General features: G+C 54.5%; 2 protein-coding genes across 7 annotated transcripts in view; one reads left to right on the top strand and one right to left on the bottom strand.

The window, feature by feature from the left end:
* Positions 1–26,888, top strand: part of LOC132388750 (cystatin-B-like) — a 129,901-nt gene that overhangs the window by 9,272 nt on the left and 93,741 nt on the right. The window contains exon 3 of the mRNA XM_059961143.1: positions 23,605–23,657. Within this exon, the coding sequence (XP_059817126.1) occupies positions 23,605–23,657 (53 nt within the window). The remainder of the gene's footprint in view (positions 1–23,604; positions 23,658–26,888) is intronic.
* Positions 1–26,888, bottom strand: part of LOC132388749 (NACHT, LRR and PYD domains-containing protein 3-like) — an 89,133-nt gene that overhangs the window by 7,521 nt on the left and 54,724 nt on the right. For all 6 annotated transcript variants that reach the window (XM_059961137.1, XM_059961140.1, XM_059961138.1 and 3 more), the window contains one exon: positions 19,634–21,371. In XM_059961137.1, the coding sequence (XP_059817120.1) occupies positions 19,634–21,371 (1,738 nt within the window). The remainder of the gene's footprint in view (positions 1–19,633; positions 21,372–26,888) is intronic.

Here is a 26,888-nt window from a genome sequence, read left to right on the forward strand (position 1 = left end):
GAGGAAGGGGGACACGGGAGTCAGATCCCACACGGGGATGGGGGACGGTGGTGAGTGATCCCACAGGGGGGAAGGGGGAGGCGGGAGGGAGAACCCACAGGGAGGAAGAGGGACGGGGAATAGAGATCCCACAGGAGGAAGGGGGATGGGGCAGAGAGATCCCACAGGTGGATGTGGGACGGGGATGAGAGATCCCACGGTAGGAATGGGAATGTGGCAGAGAGATCCCACAGGAGAGAAGGGGGACTTTGGTAGGGAGATCCCACAGGAAGGTGGACGGGGGAGGGGGATCCCACAGGGTGCAAGGGGGACGGGGAAGAGAGATCCCACAGGGGGGAAGGGGGAGGCGGGAGGGCGATCCCACAGGAGGAAGAGGGACACGGGAGCCAGATCCCACACTGGAATGGGGGACGGTGGAGAGGGATCCCACAGGGGGGAAGGGGGAGGCGGGAGGGAGAACCCACAGGGAGGAAGAGGGACGTGGAGGGCGATCCCACAGGAGCAAGGGGGGACACGGGAGTCAGATCCCACACGGGGATGGGGGACGGTGGAGAGGGATCCCACAGGGGGGAAGGGGGAGGAGAGAGGGAGAACCCACAGGGAGGAAGAGGGACGGGGGAGCAGGATCCCACAGGGGGAAGGGGGACGGTGGAGAGGGATTCCACAGGGGTGAAGGGGGACACGGGAGCGAGATCCCACAGGGGAGAAGGGGGAGGAGGGGAATGGGGGAGGGGGATCCCACGGGAGTAAAGCGGTCGGGGGGTGGGAGATCCCACAGGTGGACAGGGGACGGGGCAGAGAGATCCCACAGGAGGAAGGGGGACGTGGGAGGGAGATCCCACAGGAGGAAGGGGGACACGGGGGTCAGATCCCACAGGGGGATGGGGGACGGTTGAGAGGGATCCCAGAGGGGGAATGGGTACGGGGCAGAGAGATCCCACAGGTGGATGTGGGACGGGTGAGCAAGATCCCCCAGGGGGATGGGGGACGGTGGAGAGGGATTCCACAGGGGTGAAGGGGGACACGGAAGGGAGATCCCACAGGAAGAAGGGGGACGGGGAAGCGAGATCCCACAGGAGGAAGGGGGATGGGGCAGAGAGATCCCACAGGTGGATGTGGGACGGGGATGAGAGATCCCACGGTAGGAATTGGAATGTGGCAGAGAGATCCCACAGGAGAGAAGGGGGACTTTGGTAGGGAGATCCCACAGGAGGGAAGGTGGGCAGTGGAGGGGGATCCCACAGGGTGCAAGGGGGGACGGGGAAGAGAGAGCCCACAGGGGGGAAGGGGGAAGCGGGAGGGAGAACCCACAGGGAGGAAGAGGGACGGGGGAGCAAGATCTCACAGGGGGAAGGGGGATGGTGGAGAGGGATTCCACCGGGATGAAGGGGGACACGGGAGCGAGATCCCACAGGGGGGAAGGGGGAGGTGGGTGGAGAACCCAGATGGGGGAGGTGGGACGGGGGAGCAAGATCCCACAGGGGGAAGGGGGACAGTAGAGATGGATTCCACAGGGGTGATTTGGGACGGGGTCACAAAATGGGAAAGGGGAAAGTTGGAGGGATATCCCACGGGGGGAAGGTGGACGGGGGAGAGGGATCCCACAGGGGGTAAGGTGGACGGGGGACGGAGAGCACGCAGGTGGGAAGGGGGAGAGAGATCCCACAGGAGGAAGTGGGACGAGGGAGAGAGATCCCACAGGGGTGAAGGTGGACGGGGGAGGGGGATCACACAGGGGTTAAGTTGATCGGGGGAGTGGGATCCCACAGGTGGATGGGGTACGGGGCAGAGAGATCCCACAGGAGGAACGGGGACATGGGAGGGAGATCCCACAGGAGGAAGGGGGACACGGGAATCAGATCCCACACGGTGAAGGGGGACGGTGGAGAGGCATCCCACAGGGGGGAAGTGGGAGGCGGGAGGGAGAACCCACAGGGAGGAAGGGGGATGGGGGAGGCAAGATCCCACAAGGGGAAGGGGGACGGTGGAGAGGGATTCCACAGGGGTGAAGAGGGACACGAGAGGGAGATCCCACAAGGGGGAAAGGGGACTTGGATCCCAAAATGGGGAAGTGGGAAGTGGGAGGGGGATCCCACAGGGGGGAATGTGGACGGGGATGGAGATCCCACAGGAGGAAGGGGAACACGGGAGTCAGATCCCACAGGTGAAAGGGGTACTCGGGGGTCAGTTCCCACACGGGGATGGGGGACGGTGGAGAGTGATCCCACAGGTGGGAAGGGGGAGGCGGGAGGGAGAACCCACAGGGAGGAAGAGGGACGGGGGAAGCATGATCCCACAGGGGGAAGGAGGACGGTGGAGAGGGATTCCACAGGTGTGATAGGGGACGGGGACCACAAAATGGGAAAGGGGAAAGGGGGAGGGGGAACCCACAGGGGGGAAGGAGAACGGGGCAGAGTGATCCCACAGGAGGAAGGGGGACGGGGCAGAGAGATCCCACAGGAGGAAGGGAGATGGGGCAGAGAGATCCCACAGGTGGATGTGGGACGGGTATGAGAGATCCCACGGTAGGAATGGGAATGTGGCAGAGAGATCCCACAGGAGAGAAGGGGGACTTTGGTAGGGAGATCCCACTGGAGGTAAAGGGGACGGGGGAGAGGGATCCCAGAGGAGGAAGGGGGATGGGGGAGAGAGATCCCAGAGGAGGAAGGGGGATGGGGGAGAGTGATCCCACAGGAGGAAGGGGGACGTGGGAGGAAGATCCCACAGGTGGAAGGGGGAAACGGGGGTCAGATCCCACAGGGGGGATGGGGGACGGGGATCTGAAAATGGGGAAGGGGCAAGGGGAGGGGGATCCCAAAGGGGGTAATGTGGACGGGGGAGGGGGATCGCACACGGGGGAAGGGTGACGGGGCAGAGAGATCCCACAGGAGGTTTGGGGACGGGGACGAGAGATCCCACAGGGGCAAGGACGGGGGAGAGGGATCCCACAGGGGGGAAGGTGGACGGGGGACAGAGAGCCCGCAGGTGGGACGGGGGAGAGAGATCCCACAGGAGGAAGGGGGACGAGGGAGAGGGATCCCACAGGAGGAAGGTGGACGGGGGAGGAATATCTCACAGTTGGAAGCGGGACGGGGGAGGGAGATCCCACAGGAGGAAGGGGGACGTGGGAGGGCGATCCCACAGGAGGAAGAGGGACACGGGAGCCAGATCCCACACTGGAATGGGGGACGGTGGAGAGGGATCCCACAGGGGGGAAGGGGGACGCGGGAGGGAGAACCCACAGGGAGGAAGAGGGACGTGGAGGGCGATCCCACAGGAGCAAGGGGGACACGGGAGTCAGATCCCACACGGGGATGGGGGACGGTGGAGAGGGATCCCACAGGGGGGAAGGGGGAGGAGAGAGGGAGAACCCACAGGGAGGAAGAGGGACGGGGGAGCAGGATCCCACAGGGGGAAGGGGGACGGTGGAGAGGGATTCCACAGGGGTGAAGGGGGACACGGGAGCGAGATCCCACAGGGGAGAAGGGGGAGGAGGGGAATGGGGGAGGGGGATCCCACGGGAGTAAAGCGGTCGGGGGTGGGAGATCCCACAGGTGAACAGGGGACGGGGCAGAGAGATCCCACAGGAGGAAGGGGGACGTGGGAGGGAGATCCCACAGGAGGAAGGGGGACACGGGGGTCAGATCCCACAGGGGGATGGGGGACGGTTGAGAGGGATCCCAGAGGGGGAATGGGTACGGGGCAGAGAGATCCCACAGGTGGATGTGGGACGGGTGAGCAAGATCCCCCAGGGGGATGGGGGACGGTGGAGAGGGATTCCACAGGGGTGAAGGGGGACACGGAAGGGAGATCCCACAGGAAGAAGGGGGACGGGGAAGCGAGATCCCACAGGAGGAAGGGGGATGGGGCAGAGAGATCCCACAGATGGATGTGGGACGGGGATGAGAGATCCCACGGTAGGAATTGGAATGTGGCAGAGAGATCCCACAGGAGAGAAGGGGGACTTTGGTAGGGAGATCCCACAGGAGGGAAGGTGGGCAGTGGAGGGGGATCCCACAGGGTGCAAGGGGGACGGGGAAGAGAGAGCCCACAGGGGGGAAGGGGGAAGCGGGAGGGAGAACCCACAGGGAGGAAGAGGGACGGGGGAGCAAGATCTCACAGGGGGAAGGGGGATGGTGGAGAGGGATTCCACCGGGATGACGGGGGACACGGGAGCGAGATCCCACAGGGGGGAAGGGGGAGGTGGGGGGGAGAACCCAGATGGGGGAAGTGGGACGGGGGAGCAAGATCCCACAGGGGGAAGGGGGACAGTAGAGATGGATTCCACAGGGGTGATTGGGGACGGGGTCACAAAATGGGAAAGGGGAAAGTTGGAGGGATATCCCACGGGGGGAAGGTGGACGGGATAGGGGGATCCCACAGGGGGGAAGGGGGATGGGGCAGAGAGATCCCACGGTAGGAAGGGGGATGTTTCAGAGAGATATCACAGGAGGAAGGGGGACAGGGGAGGCAGATCCCACAGGAGGAAGGGGGACGGGGGAGAGGGATCCCACAGGGGGTAAGGTGGACGGGGGACGGAGAGCACGCAGGTGGGAAGGGGGAGAGAGATCCCACAGGAGGAAGTGGGACGAGGGAGAGAGATCCCACAGGGGTGAAGGTGGACGGGGGAGGGGGATCACACAGGGGTTAAGTTGATCGGGGGAGTGGGATCCCACAGGTGGATGGGGTACGGGGCAGAGAGATCCCACAGGAGGAACGGGGACATGGGAGGGAGATCCCACAGGAGGAAGGGGGACACGGGAATCAGATCCCACACGGTGAAGGGGGACGGTGGAGAGGGATCCCACAGGGGGGAAGTGGGAGGCGGGAGGGAGAACCCACAAGGGGGAAGGGGGACTTGGATCCCAAAATGGGGAAGTGGGAAGTGGGAGGGGGAACTCACAGGGGGGAATGTGGACGGGGATGGAGATCCCATAGGAAGAAGGGGGACACGGGAGTCAGATCCCACACGTGAAAGGGGGACTCGGGGGTCAGATCCCACACGGGGATGGGGGACGGTGGAGAGGGATCCCACAGGGGGGAAGGGGGACGGTGGAGAGGGATCCCACAGGGGGGAAGGGGGACTGGGGAGCAGGATCCCACAAGGGGAAGGGGGATGGTGGAGAGGGATTCCACAGGGGTGAAGGGGGACACAGGAGGGAGATCCCTCAGGGGGGAAGGGAGAGGTGGGGCGGAGAACCCAGAGGGGGGAAGTGGGACGGGGGAGCAAGATCCCACAGGGGGAAGGGGGACAGTAGAGATGGATTCCACAGGGATGATTGGGGACGGGGATCACAAAATGGGAAAGGGGAAAGTTGGAGGGATATCCCACGGGGGGAAGGTGGACGGGGAAGGGGGATCCCACAGGGGGGAAGGGGGTCGGGGCAGAGAGATCCCACAGGAGGATGGGTGACGGGGAAGAGAGATCCCACGGTAGGAAGGGGGATGTGGCAGAGAGATATCACAGGAGGAAGGGGGACAGGGGAGGCAGATCCCACAGGAGGAAGGGGGACGGGGGAGAGGGATCCCACAGTGGGTAAGGTGGACGGGGGACGGAGAGCACGCAGGTGGGAAGGGGGTGAAAGATCCCACAGGAGGAAGTGGGACGAGGGAGAGAGATCCCACAGGGGTGAAGGTGGACGGGGGAGGGGGATCACACAGGGGTTAAGTTGATCGGGGGAGTGGGATCCCACAGGTGGATGGGGTACGGGGCAGAGAGATCCCACAGGAGGAACGGGGACATGGGAGATACCACAGGAGGAACGGGGACGGGGGAGGGAGATACCACAGGAGGAACGGGGACACGGGAATCAGATCCCACACGGTGAAGGGGGACGGTGGAGAGGGATCCCACAGGGGGGTAGTGGGAGGCGGGAGGGAGATCCCACAAGGGGGAAGGGGGACTTGGATCCCAAAATGGGGAAGTGGGAAGTGGGAGGGGTATCCCACAGGGGGGAATGTGGACAGGGATGGAGATCCCATAGGAAGAAGGGGGACACGGGAGTCAGATCCCACAGGTGAAAGGGGGACTCGGGGGTCAGATCCCACACGGGGATGGGGGACGGTGGAGAGGGATCCCACAGGGGGGAAGGGGGAGGCGGGAGGGAGAACCCACAGGGAGGAAGAGGGACGGGGGAGCAGGATCCCACTGGGGGAAGGGGGACGGTGGAGAGGGATTCCACAGGGGTGATAGGGGACGGGGATCACAAAATGGGAAAGGGGAAAGAGGGAGAGATATCCCACGGGGGGGAGTTGGATCCCACAGGGGGGAAGGAGGACGGGGCAGTGAGATCCCACAGCAGGTAGGGAGATGGGGCAGAGAGATCCCACAGGTGGATATGGGACGGGGATGAGAGATCCCATGGTAGGAATGGGAATGTGGCAGAGAGATCCCACAGGAGAGAAGGGGGACTTTGGTAGGGAGATCCCACAGGAGGTAAGGGGGACGGGGGAGAGGGATCCCACAGGGGGAAGAGGGATGGGGTAGTGGGATCCCATATGGGGGAAGGTGGACGGGGGAGGGGGATCCCACAGGGTGTAAGGGGGACGGGGAAGAGAGATCCCACAGAGGAATGGGGGAGGGGGATCCCACGGGAGTAAAGGGGTCTGGGGTGAGAGAACCCACACGAGGAAGGGGGGCGTGGGAGGGAGATCCCACATGAGAAAGGGGGACACGGGGGTCAGATCCCACAGGGGGATGGGGTCGGTGGAGAGGGATCCCAGAGGGGGGAAGGGGGAGGCGGGAGGGAGAACCCACAGGGGGGAAGGTGGACGGGTGAGCAAGATCCCACAGGGGGCAAGGGGGACTGGGATCCCAAAATGGGGAAGGGGGAAGGAGGAGGGGGATCCCACAGGGGGGATTGGGTACGGGGCAGAGAGATCCCACTGGAAGAAGGGGGACGGGGAAGAGAGATCCCATAGGAGGAAGGGAGATGGGGCAGAGAGAGATCCCACAGGTGGATGTGGGACGGGGATGAGAGATCCCACGGTAGGAATGGGAATGTGGCAGAGAGATCCCACAGGAGCGAAGGTGGATGGGGGAGGGGGATCCCACAGGGTGCAAGGGGGACGGGGAAGAGAGATCCCACAGGGGGGAAGGGGGACGGGGCAGAGAGATCCCACAGGAGGATGGGTGACGGGGAAGAGAGATCCTACGGTAGGAAGGGTGATGTGGCAGAGATATATCACAGGAGGAAGGGGGACAGGGGAGGCAGATCCCACAGGAGGAAGGGGGACGGGGGACGGAGAGCACGCAGGTGGGAAGGGGGAGAGAGATCCCACAGGAGGAAGTGGGACGAGGGAGAGAGATCCCACAGGGGTGATGGTGGACGGGGGAGGGGGATCACACAGGGGTTAAGTTGATCGGGGGAGTGGGATCCCACAGGTGGATGGGGTACGGGGCAGAGAGATCCCACAGGAGGAACGGGGACATGGGAGGGAGATCCCACAGGAGGAAGGGGGACACGGGAATCAGATCCCACACGGTGAAGGGGGACGGTGGAGAGGCATCCCACAGGGGGGAAGTGGGAGGCGGGAGGGAGAATCCACATGGGGGAAGGGGGACGGGGGAGGCAAGATCCCACAAGTGGAAGGGGGACGGTGGAGAGGGATTCCACAGGGGTGAAGAGGGACACGGGAGGGAGATCTTACTAGGGGGAACGGGGACTTGGATCCCAAAATGGGGAAGTGGGAAGTGGGAGGGGGATCCCACAGGGGGGAATGTGGACGGGGATGGAGATCCCACAGGAGGAAGGGGGACACGGGAGTCAGATCCCACACGGGGATGGGGGACGGTGGTGAGTGATCCCACAGGGGGGAAGGGGGAGGCGGGAGGGAGAACCCACAGGGAGGAAGAGGGACGGGGAATAGAGATCCCACAGGAGGAAGGGGGATGGGGCAGAGAGATCCCACAGGTGGATGTGGGACGGGGATGAGAGATCCCACGGTAGGAATGGGAATGTGGCAGAGAGATCCCACAGGAGAGAAGGGGGACTTTGGTAGGGAGATCCCACAGGAAGGTGGACGGGGGAGGGGGATCCCACAGGGTGCAAGGGGGACGGGGAAGAGAGATCCCACAGGGGGGAAGGGGGAGGCGGGAGGGAGAACCCACAGGGAGGAAGAGGGACGGGGGAGCAAGATCCCACAGGGGGAAGGGGGATGGTGGAGAGGGATTCCACAGGGATGAAGGGGGACACGGGAGCGAGATCCCACAGGGGGGAAGGGGGAGGTGGGGGGGAGAACCCAGAGGGGGGAAGTGGGACGGGGGAGCAAGATCCCACAGGGGGAAGGGGGACAGTAGAGATGGATTCCACTGGGGTGATTGGGGACGGGGATCACAAAATGGGAAAGGGAAAAGTTGGAGGGATATCCCACGGGGGGAAGGTGGACGGGGGAGGGGGATCCCACAGGGGGGAAGGGGGACGGGGCAGAGAGATCCCACAGGAGGATGGATGTCGGGGCAGAGAGATCCCACTGGAAGAAGGGGGACGGGGAAGAGAGATCCCATAGGAGGAAGGGAGATGGGGCAGAGAGATCCCACAGGTGGATGTGGGACGGGGATGAGAGATCCCACGGTAGGAATGGGAATGTGGCAGAGAGATCCCACAGGAGAGAAGGGGGACTTTGGTCGGGACATCCCACAGGAGGTAAGGGGGACGGGGGAGAGGGATCCCACAGGGGGAAGAGGGATGGGGGAGTGGGATCCCACATGGGGGAAGGTGGACGGGGGAGGTGGATCCCACAGGGGGGAAGGGGGACGGGGCAGAGAGATCCCACGGTAGGAAGGGGGATGTGGCAGAGATATATCACAGGAGGAAGGGGGACAGGGGTGGCAGATCCCACAGGAGGTAAGGGGGACCTGGGAGAGGTATCCCACAGAGGGAAGAGGGATGGGGGAGTGGGATCCCACATGGGGGAAAGTGGACGTGGGAGGGGGATCCCACAGGGTGTAAGGGGGACGGGGAAGAGAGATCCCACAGGGGTATGGGGTGGGGGATCCCACGGGAGTAAAGGAGTCGGGGGTGGGAGATCCCACAGGTGGACGGGGGACGGGGCAGAGAGATCCCACAGGAGGAAGGGGGATGTGGGAAGGAGATCCCACAGGAGGAAAGGGGACACGGGGGTCAGATCCCACAGGTGGATGGGGGACGGTGGAGAGGGATCCCAGAGGGGGGAAGGGGGAGGCGGGAGGTAGAACCCACAGGGGGGAAGTTGGACGGGTGAGCAAGATCCCACAGGGGGATTGGGGACGATGGAGAGGGATTCCACAGGGGTGAAGGGGGACATGGGAGGGAGATCCCACAGGGGGAAGGCTGACGGGATCCCAAAATGGGCAAGGGGGAAGGGGAGGGGTATCCCACAGTGGGGAAGGTGGATGGGGGAGGGGGATCCTACAGCGGGGAAGGAGGACGGGGCAGAGTGATCCCACAGGAGCAAGGGAGACGGGGCCGAGAGATCCCACAGGTGGATGTGGGACTGGGAAGAGAGATCCCACGGTAGGAAGGGGGATGTGGCAGAGAGATCCCAGAGGAGGAAGGGGGATGGGGGAGAGGGATCCCACAGGAGGAAGGGGGACGTGGGAGGAAGATCCCACAGGAGGAAGGGGGAAACGGGGGTCAGATCCTACTGGGGGGATGGGGGACGGGGATCTCAAAATGGGGAAGGGGCAAGGGGAGGGTGATCCCAAAGGGGGGAAGGTGGACGGGGACGAGAGATCCCACAGGGGCAAGGAGGACGGGGGAGAGGGATCCCACAGGGGTGAAGGTGGACGGGGGAGGGAGATCCCACAGGGGGGAAGGGGGACAGGGGACAGAGAGCCCGCAGGTGGGAAGGGGGAGAGAGATCCCACAGGAGGAAGGGGGACGAGGGAGAGGGATCCCACAGGGGGGAAGGTGGACGGGGGAGGGTGATCCCACGGGGAGAATGTGGACGGGTGAGGGGGATCCCTCGGGGGGAAGGGGGACGGCGCCGAGTGATCCCACAGGAGGAAGGCGGACGGGGGTGGAATATCTCACAGTTGGAAGCGGGACGGGGAAGGGAGATCCCACAGGAGGTAGGGGGACGTGGGAGGGCGTTCCCACAGGAGGAAGAGGGACACGGGAGCCAGATCCCACACTGGGATGGGGGACGGTGGAGAGGGATCCCACAGGGGGGAAGGGGGAGGCGGGAGGGAGAACCCACAGGGAGGAAGAGGGACGGGGGAGCAGGATCCCACAGGGGGAAGGGGGACGGTGGAGAGGGATTCCACAGGGGTGAAGGGGGACACGGGAGCGAGATCCCACAGGGGGGAAGGGGGAGGTGGGGGGGAGAACCCAGAGAGGGGAAGTGGGACGGGGGAGCAAGATCCCACAGGGGGAAGGGGTACAGTAGAGATGGATTCCACAGGGGTGATTGGTGACGGGGATCACAAAATGGGAAAGGGGAAAGGGGGAGGGATATCCCATGGGGGGAAGGTGGACGGGGGAGGGGGATCCCACAGGGGGGAAGGTGGACGGGGAAGAGAGATCCCACGGTAGGAAGGGGGATGTGGCAGAGAGATATCACAGGAGGAAGGGGGACAGGGGAGGCAGATCCCACAGGAGGAAGGGGGATGGGGGAGAGGGATCCCACAGGGGGTAAGGTGGACGGGGGACGGAGAGCACGCAGGTGGGAAGGGGGAGAGAGATCCCACAGGAGGAAGTGGGACAAGAGAGAGAGATCCCACGGGGGTGATGGTGGACGGGGGAGAGGGATCACACAGGGGTTAAGTTGATCGGGGGAGTGGGATCCCACAGGTGGATGGGGTACGGGGCAGAGAGATCCCACAGGAGGAAAGGGGACATGGGAGGGAGATCCCACAGGAGGAAGGGGGACACGGGAATCAGATCCCACACGGTGAAGGGGGACGGTGGAGAGGCATCCCACAGGGGGGAAGTGGGAGGCGGGAGGGAGAACCCAGAGGGGGGAAGGGGGACGGGGGAGGCAAGATCCCACAGGGGGAAGGGGGACGGTGGAGAGGGATTCCACAGGGGTGAAGAGGGACACGAGAGGGAGATCCCACAAGGGGGAAGGGGGACTTGGATCCCAAAATGGGGAAGTGGGAAGTGGGAGGGGGATCCCACAGGGGGGAATGTGGACGGGGATGGAGATCCCACAGGAGGAAGGGGAACACGGGAGTCAGATCCCACAGGTGAAAGGGGGACTCGGGGGTCAGTTCCCACACGGGGATGGGGGACAGTGGAGAGGGATCCCACAGGGGGGAAGGGGGAGGCGGGAGGGAGAACCCACAGGGAGGAAGAGGGACGGGGGAAGCAGGATCCCACAGGGGGAAGGAGGACGGTGGAGAGGGATTCCACAGGGGTGATAGGGGATGGGGACCACAAAATGGGAAAGTGGAAAGGGGGAGGGGGATCCCACAGGGGGGAAGGAGGACGGGGCAGAGAGATCCCACAGGAGGATGGGGGACGAGGAAGAGAGATCCCACAGGAGGAAGGGGGATGTGGCAGAGAGATCCCACAGGAGGAAGGGAGATGGGGCAGAGAGATCCCACAGGTGGATGTGGGACGCGTATGAGAGATCCCACGGTAGGAATGGGAATGTGGCAGAGAGATCCCACAGGAGGGAAGGGGGACTTTGGTAGGGAGATCCCACAGGAGGTAAGGGGGACGGGGGAGAGGGATCCCACAGGAGGAAGGGGGATTGGGAACAGAGGCCCAACAGCAGGAAGCGGGATGCGGAAGAGAGATACCTCAGGATGAATGTGTATGGAAAAGACAGATCCCACTGGAGGAAGGGGGATGCGGCAGAGAGATCCCACAGGAGGAAGGGGGATGGGGGAGAGAGATCCCACAGGAGGAAGGGGATGGGAAGGGAGATTCCACAAGAGGAAAGGATGAGGGAGTGAGATCCCACAGGATGAATGTGTATGGAAAAGACAGATCCCACAGGAGGAAGGGGGATGGGGGAGAGATATTCCACAGGAGGAAGGAGCATGGGGAAGTGAGATCCGACAGGAAGAGGGGGCAAGGAGCTGAGGACTCACAGGAGGAAGGGGTTAGGAAAGAGTGATCTCTCGGAAGGAAGGGGGATCGGGAAGAGAGATCCCACGAGAGGAAGGGGGATTGGGAACAGAGGCCCAACAGCAGGAAGCAGGATGCTTAAGAGAGATACCTCAGGATACCTCAGGAAAAGACAGATCCCAAAGGAGGAAGGGGGATGTGGAAGAGAGATCCCACAAAAGGAAGGGGGATTGGGGAGAGAGATCCCACAGGAGGAAGGGGGATGCTGAGGAGAGATCCAACAGCAGAAAGGGGGAGTGGAAACAGAGAGCTCAGAGAATGAATGGGGGATGGGAACGTGAGATCCCACAGGTGGTTTGCTACCCGTACCACGTGCTGGTGAGGCTAGAAATAATGCAGCTAAATACGTGGCTGAGGGGATGGTACATGATGGAGGGGTTCATGTTTCTGGACAATTGGGCTTTTTCCAGGGGAGGTGAGACCAGTTCGAATTGGGCAGTTTGCACCTGAACTGGAGGGGAACTAACATCCTTATCGGTAGGCTAGCAAGTTCTGCTCTGGGGGTTTTAAACAAGGTTGCAGGGGGACGGGGCAGAGTTTTAGAGCAGATAGTGATGTGGAGGAGGATAATGGTCATGCGAGGACTGCCTGTTTCGACAGATATCAATGGTTTGTACGTGATAGAAATGTTCTCAGGTGCATCTATTTCGATGCAAGGAGTATTGTGTGTAAGGCAGATGAGTTTAGGGCGTGGATTGACACATGATGATCTTGACATTATTGCTATTAGTAAGACTTGGTTTGCAGGAGGGGCAGGACTGGCAGCTTCATGTTCCGAGGTTATGTTGTTTCAGACGTGATAGAGGGGGAGGGATGAAAGGGGGAGGAGTGGCATTACTAGTCAGGGGAATCTCACAGCTGTGTGCAGACGGGACAGCCCGGAGGGCTCGTCTACAGAGGCCGTATGGGTGGAGCTGAGGAACGGGAAAGCTGTGACCACACTAATAGGGTATTATTGTATACGGCCCAATCGGAGGAGCAAGTCTGTTGAGAGTTAGCACACCAATGTAAGAAACAGAAAGTTGTAATCGTAGGGGATTTTAACTTCCCACATATTGACCTGGACTCCCACTCTGTGAAAGGGTTAGATAGCGTGGAGTTTGTCAAATGTGTTCAGGAAAGTTTTCTAAATCAATACATTGAGGTACCAACAAGAGAGGGTGCAGTACCTGATCTATTAGGGAATCAGACAGGTCAGGTGACAGAAGTATGTGTCAGCGAACATTTTGGGTCCAGTGACCATAATGTCATTAGTTTCAAGATAATTATGGATAAGGATAGGACTGGTCCACCAGTTAAGGTTCTGAATTGGAGAAGGGCCAATTTGGTGGAAATGAGAGAGGATCTGGGAAGAGTGGATTGGGATAAGTTGTTTTCTGGCAATGATGTATTCAGTAAGTGGAGTTACTGAACTGCGCTTACATCCTGAGTTTGCATGTTCCTGCCAGGATTAAAGGCAAAGTTAACAGGGATAGGGAACCTTGTTTTTCAAGGGATATTGGCGATCTGGTTAAGTAGGTGTTTAGCAGGTACAGGCAACAAGGAACAAATGAGATACTTGAAGAGTATAGAGAATGTAAGGGAATACTAAAGAAGGAAATCAGGAAGGCAAAAAGAAGACATGAGGTTGTGTTGGCAGATAATGTGAAGGTAAACTCGAAGGGTTTCTACAAGTATATTAAGAGTAAAAGGATAGTAAAGGACAAAATTGGTCCCCTAGAAGATCAGAGTGGTTGTCTATGTGTGGAGCATCACGAGATGGGGAAGATCTTAAACAGTTTTTTGCGTCAGTGTCTACTTAGAAAACTGGCATAGTGGATATGGAATTAAAGGAAACAAACAGTATTGTCATGGAACGCCGCCAGTGAGTGAGTGGGCCAGTGAAGGAGTGGAAATATGAGGCTTTGACTTGAGAGATTCTGGCAGTTTTGGCAATTGGACTGTGCAAATCAAGACAACCAAGATTTGAATAGCTCAGACTCAACAGAAAGCAGCTGATTGACCAAGCAGTTTGACAAGCTCGAACAAATAAATAGAGGGGTAGCTCAAGCTGAGCGGCCCGTGGAAAGCGGCCAGTGAGTGAGTGGAGATTTGAGGCTTTGACAGGTCTTTACAATGCCTGCTGAGACGGTGATGTGCCTCTCCTGTGAGATGAGGCATTCTTGGAGGAAATCCCCTCTCCCGCAGAGTCACATCTGCCAGAAGTGTAAGCGCTGGGCGATCTGGAAGACCGTGTGAGGAATCCGGAGCCGCAGCTGGATGACCTTCGACTCATAAGGGAGAATGAGGCTGCCATAGATGAGAGCTACAGGGAGGTAGTCACACCTAGGCTGCCGGAAGCAGGTCGTTGGGTGACAGTCCGAGGGGGGAAAGCGAAGGAGAGTAGACAGGTAGTGCAGAGCTCCTCTGTAGCCATTCCCATGAATAATAAGTTTACCGTCCTGGATGCTGTTGGTGAGGACGACCGACCAGGTGTGAGCCACGGTGGCAGGGCCTCTGGCACTGAGTCTGACCCTGTGGTGTAGAAGGGTGGGACGGAGAGGAGGAGAGCTGTCGTCATTGGAGACTCTATAGTCAGGGGAGCAGAGAGGAGATTTTGTGGACGTGAGAAGGAAACCCGCATGGTTTGTTGCCTCCCGGGTACCAGGGTCCGGGTTGTCTCTGACAGGGTGCATGACATCCTGGTACGAGAGGGAAAGCAACAAGAAGTCGTGATACATATTGGTACCAACGACATAGGTAGGAAGAGGGATGAGGTCCTGAAGTGTGAGTTTCGGGAACTAGGCAGAAGGCCGAAGAAGAGGACCTCAAGGGTGGTGTTCTCAGGATTGTTGCCAGTACTACGTGATAGTGAGGGTAAGAATTGGATGAGATGGCAGTTGAATGCGTGGCTGAGGAGTTGCTGCAGGGGACGGGGTTTTAGATTTTTGGACAACTGGGATCTCTTCAGATGGGTCTATTGAGGAATATAGGGTAGCAAGAAAGGAGTTTAAGAAGGGGCTGATAAGAGCAAGAAGGGGGCATGAGAAGGCCTTGGCGAGTAGGGTAAAGGAAAACCCCGAGGCATTCTTCAATTATGTGAGGAACAATAGGATGACAGGAATGATGGTAGGACCGATTAGAGATAAAAGTGGGAAGATGTGCCTGGAGGCTGTGGAAGTGAGCGAGGTTCTCAATGAATACTTCGCTTTGGTATTCACCAATGAAAGGGAACTTGATGACGGTGAGGACAATATGAGTGAGGTTGATGTTCTGGAGCATGTTGATATTAAAGGAGAGGAGCTGTTGGAGTTGTTAAAATACATTAGGACGGATAAGTCCCCGGGGCCTGCCGGAATATTCCCCAGGCTGCTCCACGAGGCAAGGGAAGAGATTGCTGAACCTCTGGCTAGGATCTTTATGTTCTCGTTGTCCAGGGGAATGGTACGGGAGGATTGGAGGGAGGCGAACGCTGTCCCCTTGTTCAAAAAAGGTAGTATGGATAGTCCAGGTAATTATAGATCAGTGAGCCTTACATCTGTGGTGGGAAAGCTGTTGAAAAGGATTCTTAGAGATAGGATCTATGGGCATTCAGAGAATCATGGTCTGATCAGGGACAGTCAGCATGGCTTTGTGAAGGGCAGATCGTGCCTAACAAGCCTGATAGAGTTTTTTGAGGAGGTGACCAGGCTTATAGATGAGGGTAGTGCAGTGGATGTGATCTATAAGGATTTTAGTAAGCATTTGACAAGGTTCCACACGGTAGGCTTATTCAGAAAGTCAGAAGGCATTGGATCCAAGGAAGTTTGGCCAGGTTGATTCAGAATTGGCTTGCATGCAGAAGGCAGATGGTCATGGTGGAGGTAGAACAATCAGATTGGAGGGTTGTGGCTAGTGGAGTCCCGCAAGGATCTGTTCTGGGACCTCTTCTTTTTGTGATTTTTATTAACGACATGGATGTGGGGGTAGAAGGGTGGGTTGGCAAGTTTGCAGACAACACAAAGGTTGGTGGTGTTGTAGACAGTGTAGACGATTGTCGAAGATTGCAGAGAGACATTGATAGGATGCAGAAGTGGGCTGAGAAGTGGCAGATGGAGTTCAACCCAGAGAAGTGTGAGGTGATACACTTCCGAAGGACAAACTGCAAGGCAAAGTACAAAGTAAATGGCAGGATAGTTGGTAGTGTGGAGGAGCAGAGAGATCAGGGGATACATGTCCACAGATCCCTGAAAGTTGCCTCACAGGTAGATCTGGTAGTTAAGAAAGTTTATGGGGTGTTAGCTTTCATAAGTCAAGGGATAGAGTTTTAGAGACGCGATGTAATGATGCAGCTCTATAAAACTCTAGTTAGGCCACACTTGGAGTACTGTGTCCAGTTCTGGTCACCTCGCTATAGGAAGGATGTGGAAGCATTGGAAAGGGTACTGAGGACATTTATCAGGATGCTGCCTGGTTTAGAGAGTATGGATTATGATCAGAGATTAAGGGAGCCAGGGTTTACTCTTTGTAGAGAAGGAGGATGAGAGGAGACATGATTGAGGTGTGCAAGATATTAAGAGGAATAGACAGAGTGGACAGCCAGCGCCTCTTCTCCAGGGCACCACTGCTCAGTACAAGAGGACATGGCTTTAGGGTAAGGGGAGGGAAGTTCAAAGAGGATATTAGAGGAAGATTTTTCACAGAGAGTGGTTGGTGCGTGGAATGCACTGCCTGAGTCAGTTGTGGAGGCAGATACACTAGTGAAGATTAAGAGACAACTAGACAGGCATATGGAGGAATTTAAGGAGGGGGGTTATATGGCAGGCTGGTTTTGAGGGTCGGCACAACATTGTGGGCCGAAGGGCCTGTAATGTGCTGTACTATTCTATGTTTTATGGAACATATAGAGATTAAAGAGGAGGAGGTGCTTACTGCCTTACAGCAAATAAAGGTAAATAAATCCCCCAGGCCTGACATGATCATTTCTCGGACCTTGAGACAGACTAGTGTAGAAATTGCAGGGGTCCTGGCAGAAATATTTAAAATGTATTTTGCCACAAGAGCGGTGCCGGAGGATTGGAGGGTAGCTCGTGTTGTTCCGTTGTTTGAAAAAGTCTCCAAAAGTGCACCAGGTAATTACAGGCCAGTGAGCCTAACATCGGTGTTAGGTAAATTATTGGAAGGTGTTCTGAGAGATCGGATTTACAAGGAGTTGGATAACCAAGGGCTGATTAAGGATAGTCAGCATGGCTTTGTTCATGGCAGATCGTGTTTAATGAATCCTGTAGAGTTTTTCGAGGGGGTTACCAAGAATGCACATGAAGGAATGGCTGTGGATGTTGTCTACATGAACTTTAGTAAGGCTTTTGACAAGATCCCACATGGGAGGTTAGTTCAGAAGGTTCAGACAGTAGGTATCCATGGAAAGGTTGTAGATTGGATTCCAAATTGGCTGTGTGGGAGAAGACAGAGAGTCTTAGTGGATGATTGCTTCTGAGACTGGAGGCCTGTGACTAGTGGTGTGTCTCAGGGATCTGTGTTGGGACTATTGTTGTTTGTTGTCTATATCAATGTACTAGATGATAGTGTGATAAGTTGGATCAGCACGTTTGCTGATGACACTAAGATTGGAGGCGTTGCGGAGAGCGAGGAAGGCTTTCAAAGCTTGCAGAGGGATCTGCACCGACTGGCAACATGGGCCAGAAAATGGCAGATGGAAATGAATGCAGACAAGTGTGAGGTGTTCCATTTTGTAAGGACAAATCAAGGTAGGACATAGACAGTAAAGGGTAGGACACTGAGGAATGCGCAGGAAGAAAGGGATCTGGGAGTTCAGATACATAATTCCCTGAAAGTGGCGTCACTGGGAGACAGGGTTGTAAAGAAGGCTTTTGGCATCCGGGCATTCATAAATCAACGTTGAGTATAGGAGTTGGAAAGTTATGGTGAGGTTGTACAAGACATTGGTGAAGCCAAATTTGGAGTATTGTGTGCAATTCTGGTCACTGAACTATATGACGGATATCAGTAAGACTGAAAGTGTGCAGAAAAGATCTGCGAGGATGTTGCCGGCTCTTCAGGAGTTGAGTTACAAGGAAGGATTGAACAGGTTAAGACTTTATTCCTTGGAGCGCAGAAGAATGAGGGGAGATTTGATAGAAGTTTACACAATTACGAGGGGAATAGACAGGGTAGATGCGAATGGGCTCTTTCCACACAGATTAGGAGAGATAAATTACAAAAGGACTTTGCTTCAGGGTGAAAGGGGAAAGGTTTAGGGGGAACGTCCTCACTCAGAGAGTTGTGAGAATGCGGAACGAGCTGCCATCTGATGTGGAAAAAGCAGACACACTCTTTGGTTTTAAGAATAAATCTGATAGATGCATGGATGGGAGAGGTCTGGAGGGCGATGGACTGGGTGCAGGTCAATGGGACTAGCGGAATAAAGTTTTGGCACAGAGCAGAAGGGCCGAATGGCTTGTTTTCTATGCTGTAGTGTTCTATGATTTTACGATTCTATGAAGGAATATGGGGAGGTCAGTTGCCACAGGAAGAAGGGGGATGGGGAAGAGAGATCCCACAGGTGGAAGGGGGATGGAGAAGTGAGATCCCACAAGCGGAAGGCGGATGTGGAAGTGAGATCCCACAGGAGGAAGGGGGATGGGGTAGAGAGATCCGACAGGAGGTAAGGGGATGGGGAAGATAGATCCCACAGGAGGAAAGCGGAATGGGAAGGGATACCACTGGAGGGAAGGGAATGGGGAAGAGAGAACCTTCAGGAGGAAGGGGGATGGGGAAGAGAGAACCCATAGGAGGATGGGGGATGGGGAAAAGAGATCTGACAGGAGGAAGGGGGATGTGGAAGATAGATCCCACAGGATGAAATGGGAATGGGAAGGGATACCACTGGAGGGAAGGGGATGGGGAAGAGAGAACCTAGAGGTGGAAGGGGGATGGGGAAGAGAGAACCCATAGGAGGATGGGGGATGGGGAAAAGAGATCTGAGAGGAGGAAGGGGGATGAGGCAGAGAGATCCCACAGGAGGAAGGGGGATTGGAAGAGAGATCCGAAAGGAGGAAGGGGAATTTTTGTACGCGTGTGTTGTGTCTGAACAGAGACCCAGAGGAGATGCGGCCTTGCTCTCTGTGTATCTGGTAGTGAGCAAAGTCACAAACAGGAAAGGGCAGGGGAGGGCAATCTCACAATGGTATTTCTTTCCTTCTCACTGGGACAGTCTGCAGACGGCCTCTTGTCCCTCACCGGGAAGGGGGTGTGAATCTTTGACCCATCTGCTGCAGTCAGTGTCGGTCTGGGTGTCAGTAACAGTGAGAAGGAACATTGTCAATGGACGTGTCACAGGCAGCAGGAAACACGGCCATTCCTGTGATTTACTACCATTAAACCAATGGTCGTTGTTCACTGATCTGATGAAGTCTCCAACATCCCTTCACAAGGAGCCACAGAACCCTCCTGTCCTTGGGGAATTACTGACCGATCCCCTGGGCATTTGTCACAATTCTTCACAATCTGATTTATCACAGTTTATCCGAAATCCATTTACATTGAAATGACACAATAGAACAGTTTCACAGTTCCGAGTGAGAGATAAATCAAGTTACCTCAACACCTGGCACTTGTGCAGCCCGGGTCCCAGCCGCTGGATTCCTTCACACTGAATGTGGCAGTTCTCCAGGTCGAGGTGTTTTATTGTATCACAGAATCCGATGGCATGAGACAGGACCGCGCAGTCAATCGGGGTCAGTGTCAATCTACTGAATGAAAGTGTTTCCACAGATCCCAGTGCGTCCTGAGCCAGTCCACGATTCTGAGACTCAAACAGGTAGTGCAATGTGTTCAGGAGGCTCCTTTTACCAGCTTCACTCTCTGTGTTTCCACTCTGACGTTTAACCTCCTCCTTCACCCAGTCAATCACCCGGCAGGTTGTTTCATGAGGAAATGGACCCAGAATCTCCACCAGGCCCCGAGCTGTCATTGGAGAGGAGAGACCAGCAACAAAACGGAGAAATACCTCAAATCGCCCATCTGTCGTGTTGTGGGTTTCAGTGAGGAGTTTCTTAATATCTCTGCCATCTGGGATCAGGAATTGTGTCACTGCAGCTACAAACTCTTGGATGGTGAGGTGTGGGAATGTGTACACCACGCTCTGGGCAGAATCCTCTCTCTCCAAAAGCTCCATCAGGAACCCGGACAGGAACTGGGAAGGCTGAAGATTGTACTTGATCAAATCTCCATCTGTAAACACAATCTTCTTCTCGGACACTCCTCTGAAGGCCATCTGACCAACCCTGAGTAACACATCACGGGGTCTCTCAATCTCACGGCCGTGGTTTTTCAGGATGTTGTAAATATAGTAGGAGTACAGTTGGGTGATAGTCTTGGGAACTCGCTGTGGGTCCCTGACTCTTTGTGTGAAGAAGGGGCCCAGTGCCAGAGCGAGGATCCAGCAGTAGGAGGGGTTGTAGCTCATGGTGTACAGGATCTCGTTCTCCTTCACGTGTTTGAAAACAGCTTCGGCCACCGTCTGATCTTCAAAATGTCTGATGAAATATTCCTTCCGTTCCTCACCAACAAATCCCAGGATTTCAGCCCGGACACTGATATCCGCCTTTTCCAATAAATGTAACGCAGTGGGGCGGGTGGTCACCAGCACTGAACACCCTGGGAGCAGCTTGCCCTGGATTAAACTGTACACAATGTCCGACACTTCACACCACCACTCGGGATCTGGGCACTGGTGCTTTTGTTCTGTATCTCTCCGACTGTCCGCAAAATCGATTTTGTGTTTGAATTCATCTAAACCATCGAATATAAACAGCAATCCCTCTGGGTTCTTCCAGACTTCTCTCAGGATATTCCCAAAGTAAGGATACTGATCCAGAATCAGTTCCTTCAGGTTTATTCGACAGTCAATACTGTTTAAATCTCGGAATTTGAAACTGAAGACAAACTGGAACTGTTGATATATTTTCCCCATGGCCCAGTCATAAACAATCTTTTGTACCATCGTTGTTTTCCCGATCCCCGGGACTCCGGCCACTGCTGCTGAACTCCCAGATTTGGATTTACTCCGGGAAAAGCTGCTGTGGAATAACTGATCAGTACGGATTTTTTCCAGCTGTCTGCGGAGTTGTTTCTCTCTATAATGCTCATGGTCTCTGCCTCTTGCCAGCAGCTCATGTTCCACCAGTGTCCGATCTCGAACAGTAGAAATGACCGTGAGCTCAGCGTATCGATCAGCCAGCTGGAAAACCTTCACCTTCTCCGTCATCAGGATCGTGTTCACTCTCAGTGTTTCAGTTCGTGTCCGCAGAGTCTCCTTGTGTTTCTGTTGAACATCTTCCATGGGAACAGAGAACATATTCAAAACGTTAAACGGCTCATCTGACAAAGAACTTTATAACGGTATTTCAGCATTCAGTGTTTGAGATTACATGAATAAATTCAATGCTTCCATGGATATTAGAACAGAAAGTAAAATTCTGTTCGCAGGCACAGAATTGACAGCAATGGATGTCCCTGAAATTGTCCAATCCTCATGTTCCGGTTCTAGTTATTTGTGAAGGTGAACATTCCCCTGATTGCACTTTCTGAGGAAGCTTAAACAAGCATCACTCCCCACTAACATCTTAACTATGTTCTACAGAGGCGTGGTTGAGAGTGTGCTGACCTTTTGCATCACAACCTGGTACTCCAGCTGCAGTGCTGCCGACAAAAAAGCCTTGCAGGGGGTGGTTAGGGGAGCAGAGAAGGTTATTGGGGTCTCCCTACCTTCTTCCAAGACCTCTTTCAACGTCGATGCCTCCAGAAGTCACGGTACATAATTAAAAACCCCTCACACCTCTCCATGAACTGTTTGTTCATCTGCCATCAGGTAAATGTTACAGGAGCATCAAAACTAAAACCACAAGGCTACTAAACAGCTTCCTCCCACAGGCAGTCAGACTGCTAAATAGCTGCTCTATCTGACTCTGCTTTCTACACTTTTAACTTGCACCGGACACCTATAACTTGATTTAAAGCAACATGTGGCTGTTGTGTTTTATTTTTTATTGTTGTGTTTATTATTTAGTGTTGCGTTTGTTATGTTATGATTGCACTGCTCCTGGGAACCGCTGTCTCATTCTACCCTGCAGAGCTGATGTACGGTTGGAACGACAATAAAGTTTTTGAATCTTGAATATCCTATTGCAATCCTGACTGCACCTCCCATTACAACAACATTTCACTATATTTAAAGCATTGTTTGACTCATTAACAGACGATGTTAATGTTGATCTGTTGTGGAACTATGGAGAGCAGGTCACTGTGCATTTTGGCAAGGCTGCACACTGGGGAGTCACAGGTGTCCACTGCTCGCATTAAAACAGGAGCAGAATATGCGGGAAATACTCAAGTTGGGCAGCATCTGGGGGAGAATCACAGTGAAGTTGCGGATCAATAACCCATCGGAATGACAGAGATGAAAATGGGTAGTTTTCAATCGCAGTGATGGAGGATTGGTGGAAAGATGGAATCTCTGTTAATGGAAGAAGCCACAAGGGTCTGTCTCAGTGAAGTACATCGTGTCTGTGTGAGAGGGTGGTGAAGTCTTGGCAACTCTACTCATCAGTCTTGCTGTGGGGGTGTGGGGCGCTGTCTTAGGAGGCCTCTGTCTGTCAGAGTCAACCATGGATGTCCTGCCCCTGCAAGCCGGGACACTCCGATATGGAGAGGAAGCTTCTGCCGATGTAGCAAGCTCCCTCTCTCCATGCATCTGATGTGCACAAAGGAACAGCAGAGACTGACACAGCTTGGCACCAGAGGTGTCACAGGAGATGCCAGTCTGCGTTGAACACCATTTAACACTGATTCAGGGACTCCAGCTCCAGGCTTTTCCCACTGGGTTTACTCCCAAACTCTTCCCCATGAGGGGTTACAGTTACAAGGCAGTGGAGTTTTGAGATCAGAGTTTTCTTGTTCCTGGGTGAGCTGTCAATCACAGCCGACAAGCCCCATCTGCCCAAAGTGACTGGTTGTAAGGCACCAGTAACCCACCTCTGCCCCTTCTCCTGTCAGAAGAAACGCTTCCACCGGGATTAGTGGCTAAACCGCACGTGAAGGCCAGGAGCTGGACAGAGGCTACTCGCCACTGGGAGCATTTAATAGGTCGTGGCAGCTCATCCGCACTGTCACCCCCCTCCCCCCCGGTTATAACAATCTTAAGCAACCGAGGGGCGATGTATTATTGACAATGAATCGGTAAATTGGTTTATTATTGTGACATGCACCACTGTAAAATGGAAAACTTTTCTGCATACGATCCAAATAGATCATTACATCACATCGGTGCAATGAGGTTGTACAAGGAATAATGGAACAGAATAGTTCAGGGAAACAGTGTTTCAGTTGCCGAGAAAATGCAGTGCAGGCAGATGATAAGGTAGAAGGCCAAAGGATCATTGGGAGGTCAGCGTTGAGTTTTTTTGGGGCTATGTTCCTAAACTGTAGAATTCAACAGCTTAAACTACAGTACTGTGCAGAAGTCTGAGGTGTATATTAGGACTGACACATTCTGTCTTTTGTTTTCTAGTTTGCACTTTATCCCGTTGTGATGCGGTTTGAATGGCATCGTCTGGATGAAAGGTGCTTTATAAATAAGTCATTATTATTATTATTATTATTATTATTATTATCTTAGCCTAAACTGGTAAAACTTGAGGTACAGGCATAGCCAAGCATACACATGTCTCAATTCATAGGAGATTTCAGACTATTCTCGTGGTGTATAGTGTTATGGCTTTTCGAAGATTTACACGAGTATCGCCGTGTGGGCCTAATTTATTAATACTATTCTGTAAAGCCTTTAGGATGATACCAGTTATCGATATTACGATTGGGATAAATAATACCCTGTTCGTGTTCCATAGTCTTTCATTTTGCCCTTTCAATTCAATATATTTCTGGTATATTTTTTTTTACTAATTCATTTCTGTAAGTTATGTGTGTTTGGAATGGCTATATATATTTAAAAGGTTGCTTTTGCTTGTTTATCCTGTAAAATTACATCCGAACACAGATCATATATTATCCTATCTGAAATAATGATCGGATGCAGTGTGATATGAAGGACTCTAACTCCAAAAGTGGAAGAGGCTTGTATATTTAGTAAATTATGGGGTTTCTCATCAGTTGTAGTTTAAGCAATGTTTTTGTGAATGTTGTTCGCCATTTTATTTTGCTTGTGCAAGTAATGAGATTCAGTTCAACTGCAGGATCTTTTAAAGTCGGATTGTTTGTAGTTTCTCTTATAATTTTCAGCATATATCGTCTTGGACCTATTAGTCGTTTATTCTGTATTATTGATAACTACATGTGTCAACAACCTTGTCCTGTATTGCTACAATGATCCCTTCTGTTTCTGGGAAGAAGTCTCCAAATCTGAGACAGGAGCTCGACGCTTCCTTGTCGACGTCTATGTCAATGGAGCTAATTGTGGATTTCAGAAAAGGCAAGATGAGGGAACACAACACACCAGTCCTCACAGAGGGATCTGATGTGGAAAGAGTGAGCAATTCCAAATTCCTGGCTGTCAATATCTCCGAGTATCTAACCTGGACCCAATATATCGATGAAGCTACAGAGAAGGCACAACAGTGGCAATATTTCATCAGGAGTTTTCAACATCACTTGAATATTTCTACAGGTGTAACTTGCAGAGCATTGTAACTGTCTGCATCACCGTCTGGTTCACGAGGAACGGAGTAAGGTGCACACTCAACGATTCAGGAGCAACTTCTCCTCTACCATGCAGCTTCTGAATGGACATTGAACCCATCGATACTGCCTCACTAATCTCTTTTTAAATTTCTATTTCTGCACTACTTATTTAGTTTAATATTTCATATAATCACACAGACATGCACAGCTATATATGTTCAACTTCCAGGCCCTGAAGCCACTTCGCTGCTCAGCCAGATCCACCGTCTGACAGGCCACATGTCTCGCATGGACAACTCCAGGTTACCGAAAGCAGTACACTACGGAGAACTCTCTCAGGGCAAGATAGATCGTGGTGCCCCGCGCACGAGGTACAAGGGCCAAATTAAGCAGAGGCTCTCTCAGGCAAATATGGAGGTCAACGAGTGGCAGCCGCTGATCCACGGAAAAGCCAAGAATTTTGAGGAACCCAGAAGAGCTACTGCTGAAAAGAAGAGGGGATACAAGAAGATTCCAACAACCCAAGCGCCTGCATCCCAGCTGTCCCTCTGTCCCAACTGCTCCCGAGTCCACAGATTCGGAATTGGCCCCTACCGTCACCAACAATCGTATCGTCATCCAGTACCACCAACCCCCACTCACAGAGACACACACACACACACACACACACACACACACACACACACACACACACACACACACACACACACACACACCACACACACACACACTCACACACACACACACAGACACACACACCACACACACACACACACACACAGACACACACACACACACACACACACACACATACACACACACACACACACACACACACACACACACACACACACACACACACACACCTATTTGGGAAGAGAACAGGATTTCGGGTATGCTTCATGATCATTAATGCTTGGTGGAACCCCGGAATGTCCATGCCCTCAAACCCTTTTGTTCCCCGGATCTGGAGTACCTGGTGCTGCTGTGTAAACCTTTCCGGCTGCCAATGGAGTTCCCGGCTGTTATTATCACAGCTGTGTAATAACAACATCCCCCATTTCTGTGTTATTGTCACAGAGGGGAGATGATTTCCTTCAGAAATCGGTCAGGACTGCCCAAACCACAATATTTGCATCAACAGTTCCGTGTGAACAGCACTTGCCGTGTGACCGACTGCTTACATTGCCGGTGATCAGCAGGAGCTCAAGAAATTCAGCTCCGATCTGTGCAAAGTCATCCAGGCAGCGAAACGACAATACAGAGATCGTATTCAGGCACAGCTCTCCACCAACAACACACACAGCTTATGGCAAGCTCTGCACCCCAATGCAGACTTCAGAGCTAAGTGCAGTGGTGCTGCCAACATCGCTGCCTGTCTCCCAGAGGATCTAAGTCTCTTTACGCTCGGTTCGATATCGCCAACACTGAGACCCCGGGGAGAGCCGACAAAGCGACCTGCACACACACACACACACACACCACACACCACACACACACACACACACACACACACACACACACAGACACACACACACAGACACAAGCACACACACACACACACACACACACACACACACACACACAGACACTCAGACACACACTCACACACACACACACACACAGACACACACAGACACACACACACACACACAGACACACACAGACACACACACACACACACGCACACACACACACACACACACACACACCCTATTTGGGAAGAGAACAGGATTTAGGGTATGTTTCATGATCATTAATGCTTGGTGGAACCCCGGAATGTCCATGCCCTCAAACCCTTTTGTTCCCCGGATCTGGAGTACCTGGTGCTGTTGTGTAAACCTTTCCGGCTGTCAATGGAGTTCCCGGCTGTTATTATCACAGCTGTGTAATAACAACATCCCCCATTTGTGTGTTATTGTCACAGAGGGGAGATGATTTCCTTCAGAAATCGGTCAGGACTGCCCAAACCACAAAATTTGTATCAACAGTTCCGTGTGAACAGCACTTGCCGTGTGACCGACTGCTTACATTGACGGTGATCAGCAGGAGCTCACGAAATTCAGCTCCGATCTGTGCAAAGTCATCCAGGTAGCGAAACGACAATACAGAGATCGTATTCAGGCACAGCTCTCCACCAACAACACACACAGCTTA

This window comes from Hypanus sabinus, unplaced genomic scaffold, assembly GCF_030144855.1.
Source record: "Hypanus sabinus isolate sHypSab1 unplaced genomic scaffold, sHypSab1.hap1 scaffold_399, whole genome shotgun sequence".
NCBI lineage: Eukaryota > Metazoa > Chordata > Chondrichthyes > Myliobatiformes > Dasyatidae > Hypanus > Hypanus sabinus.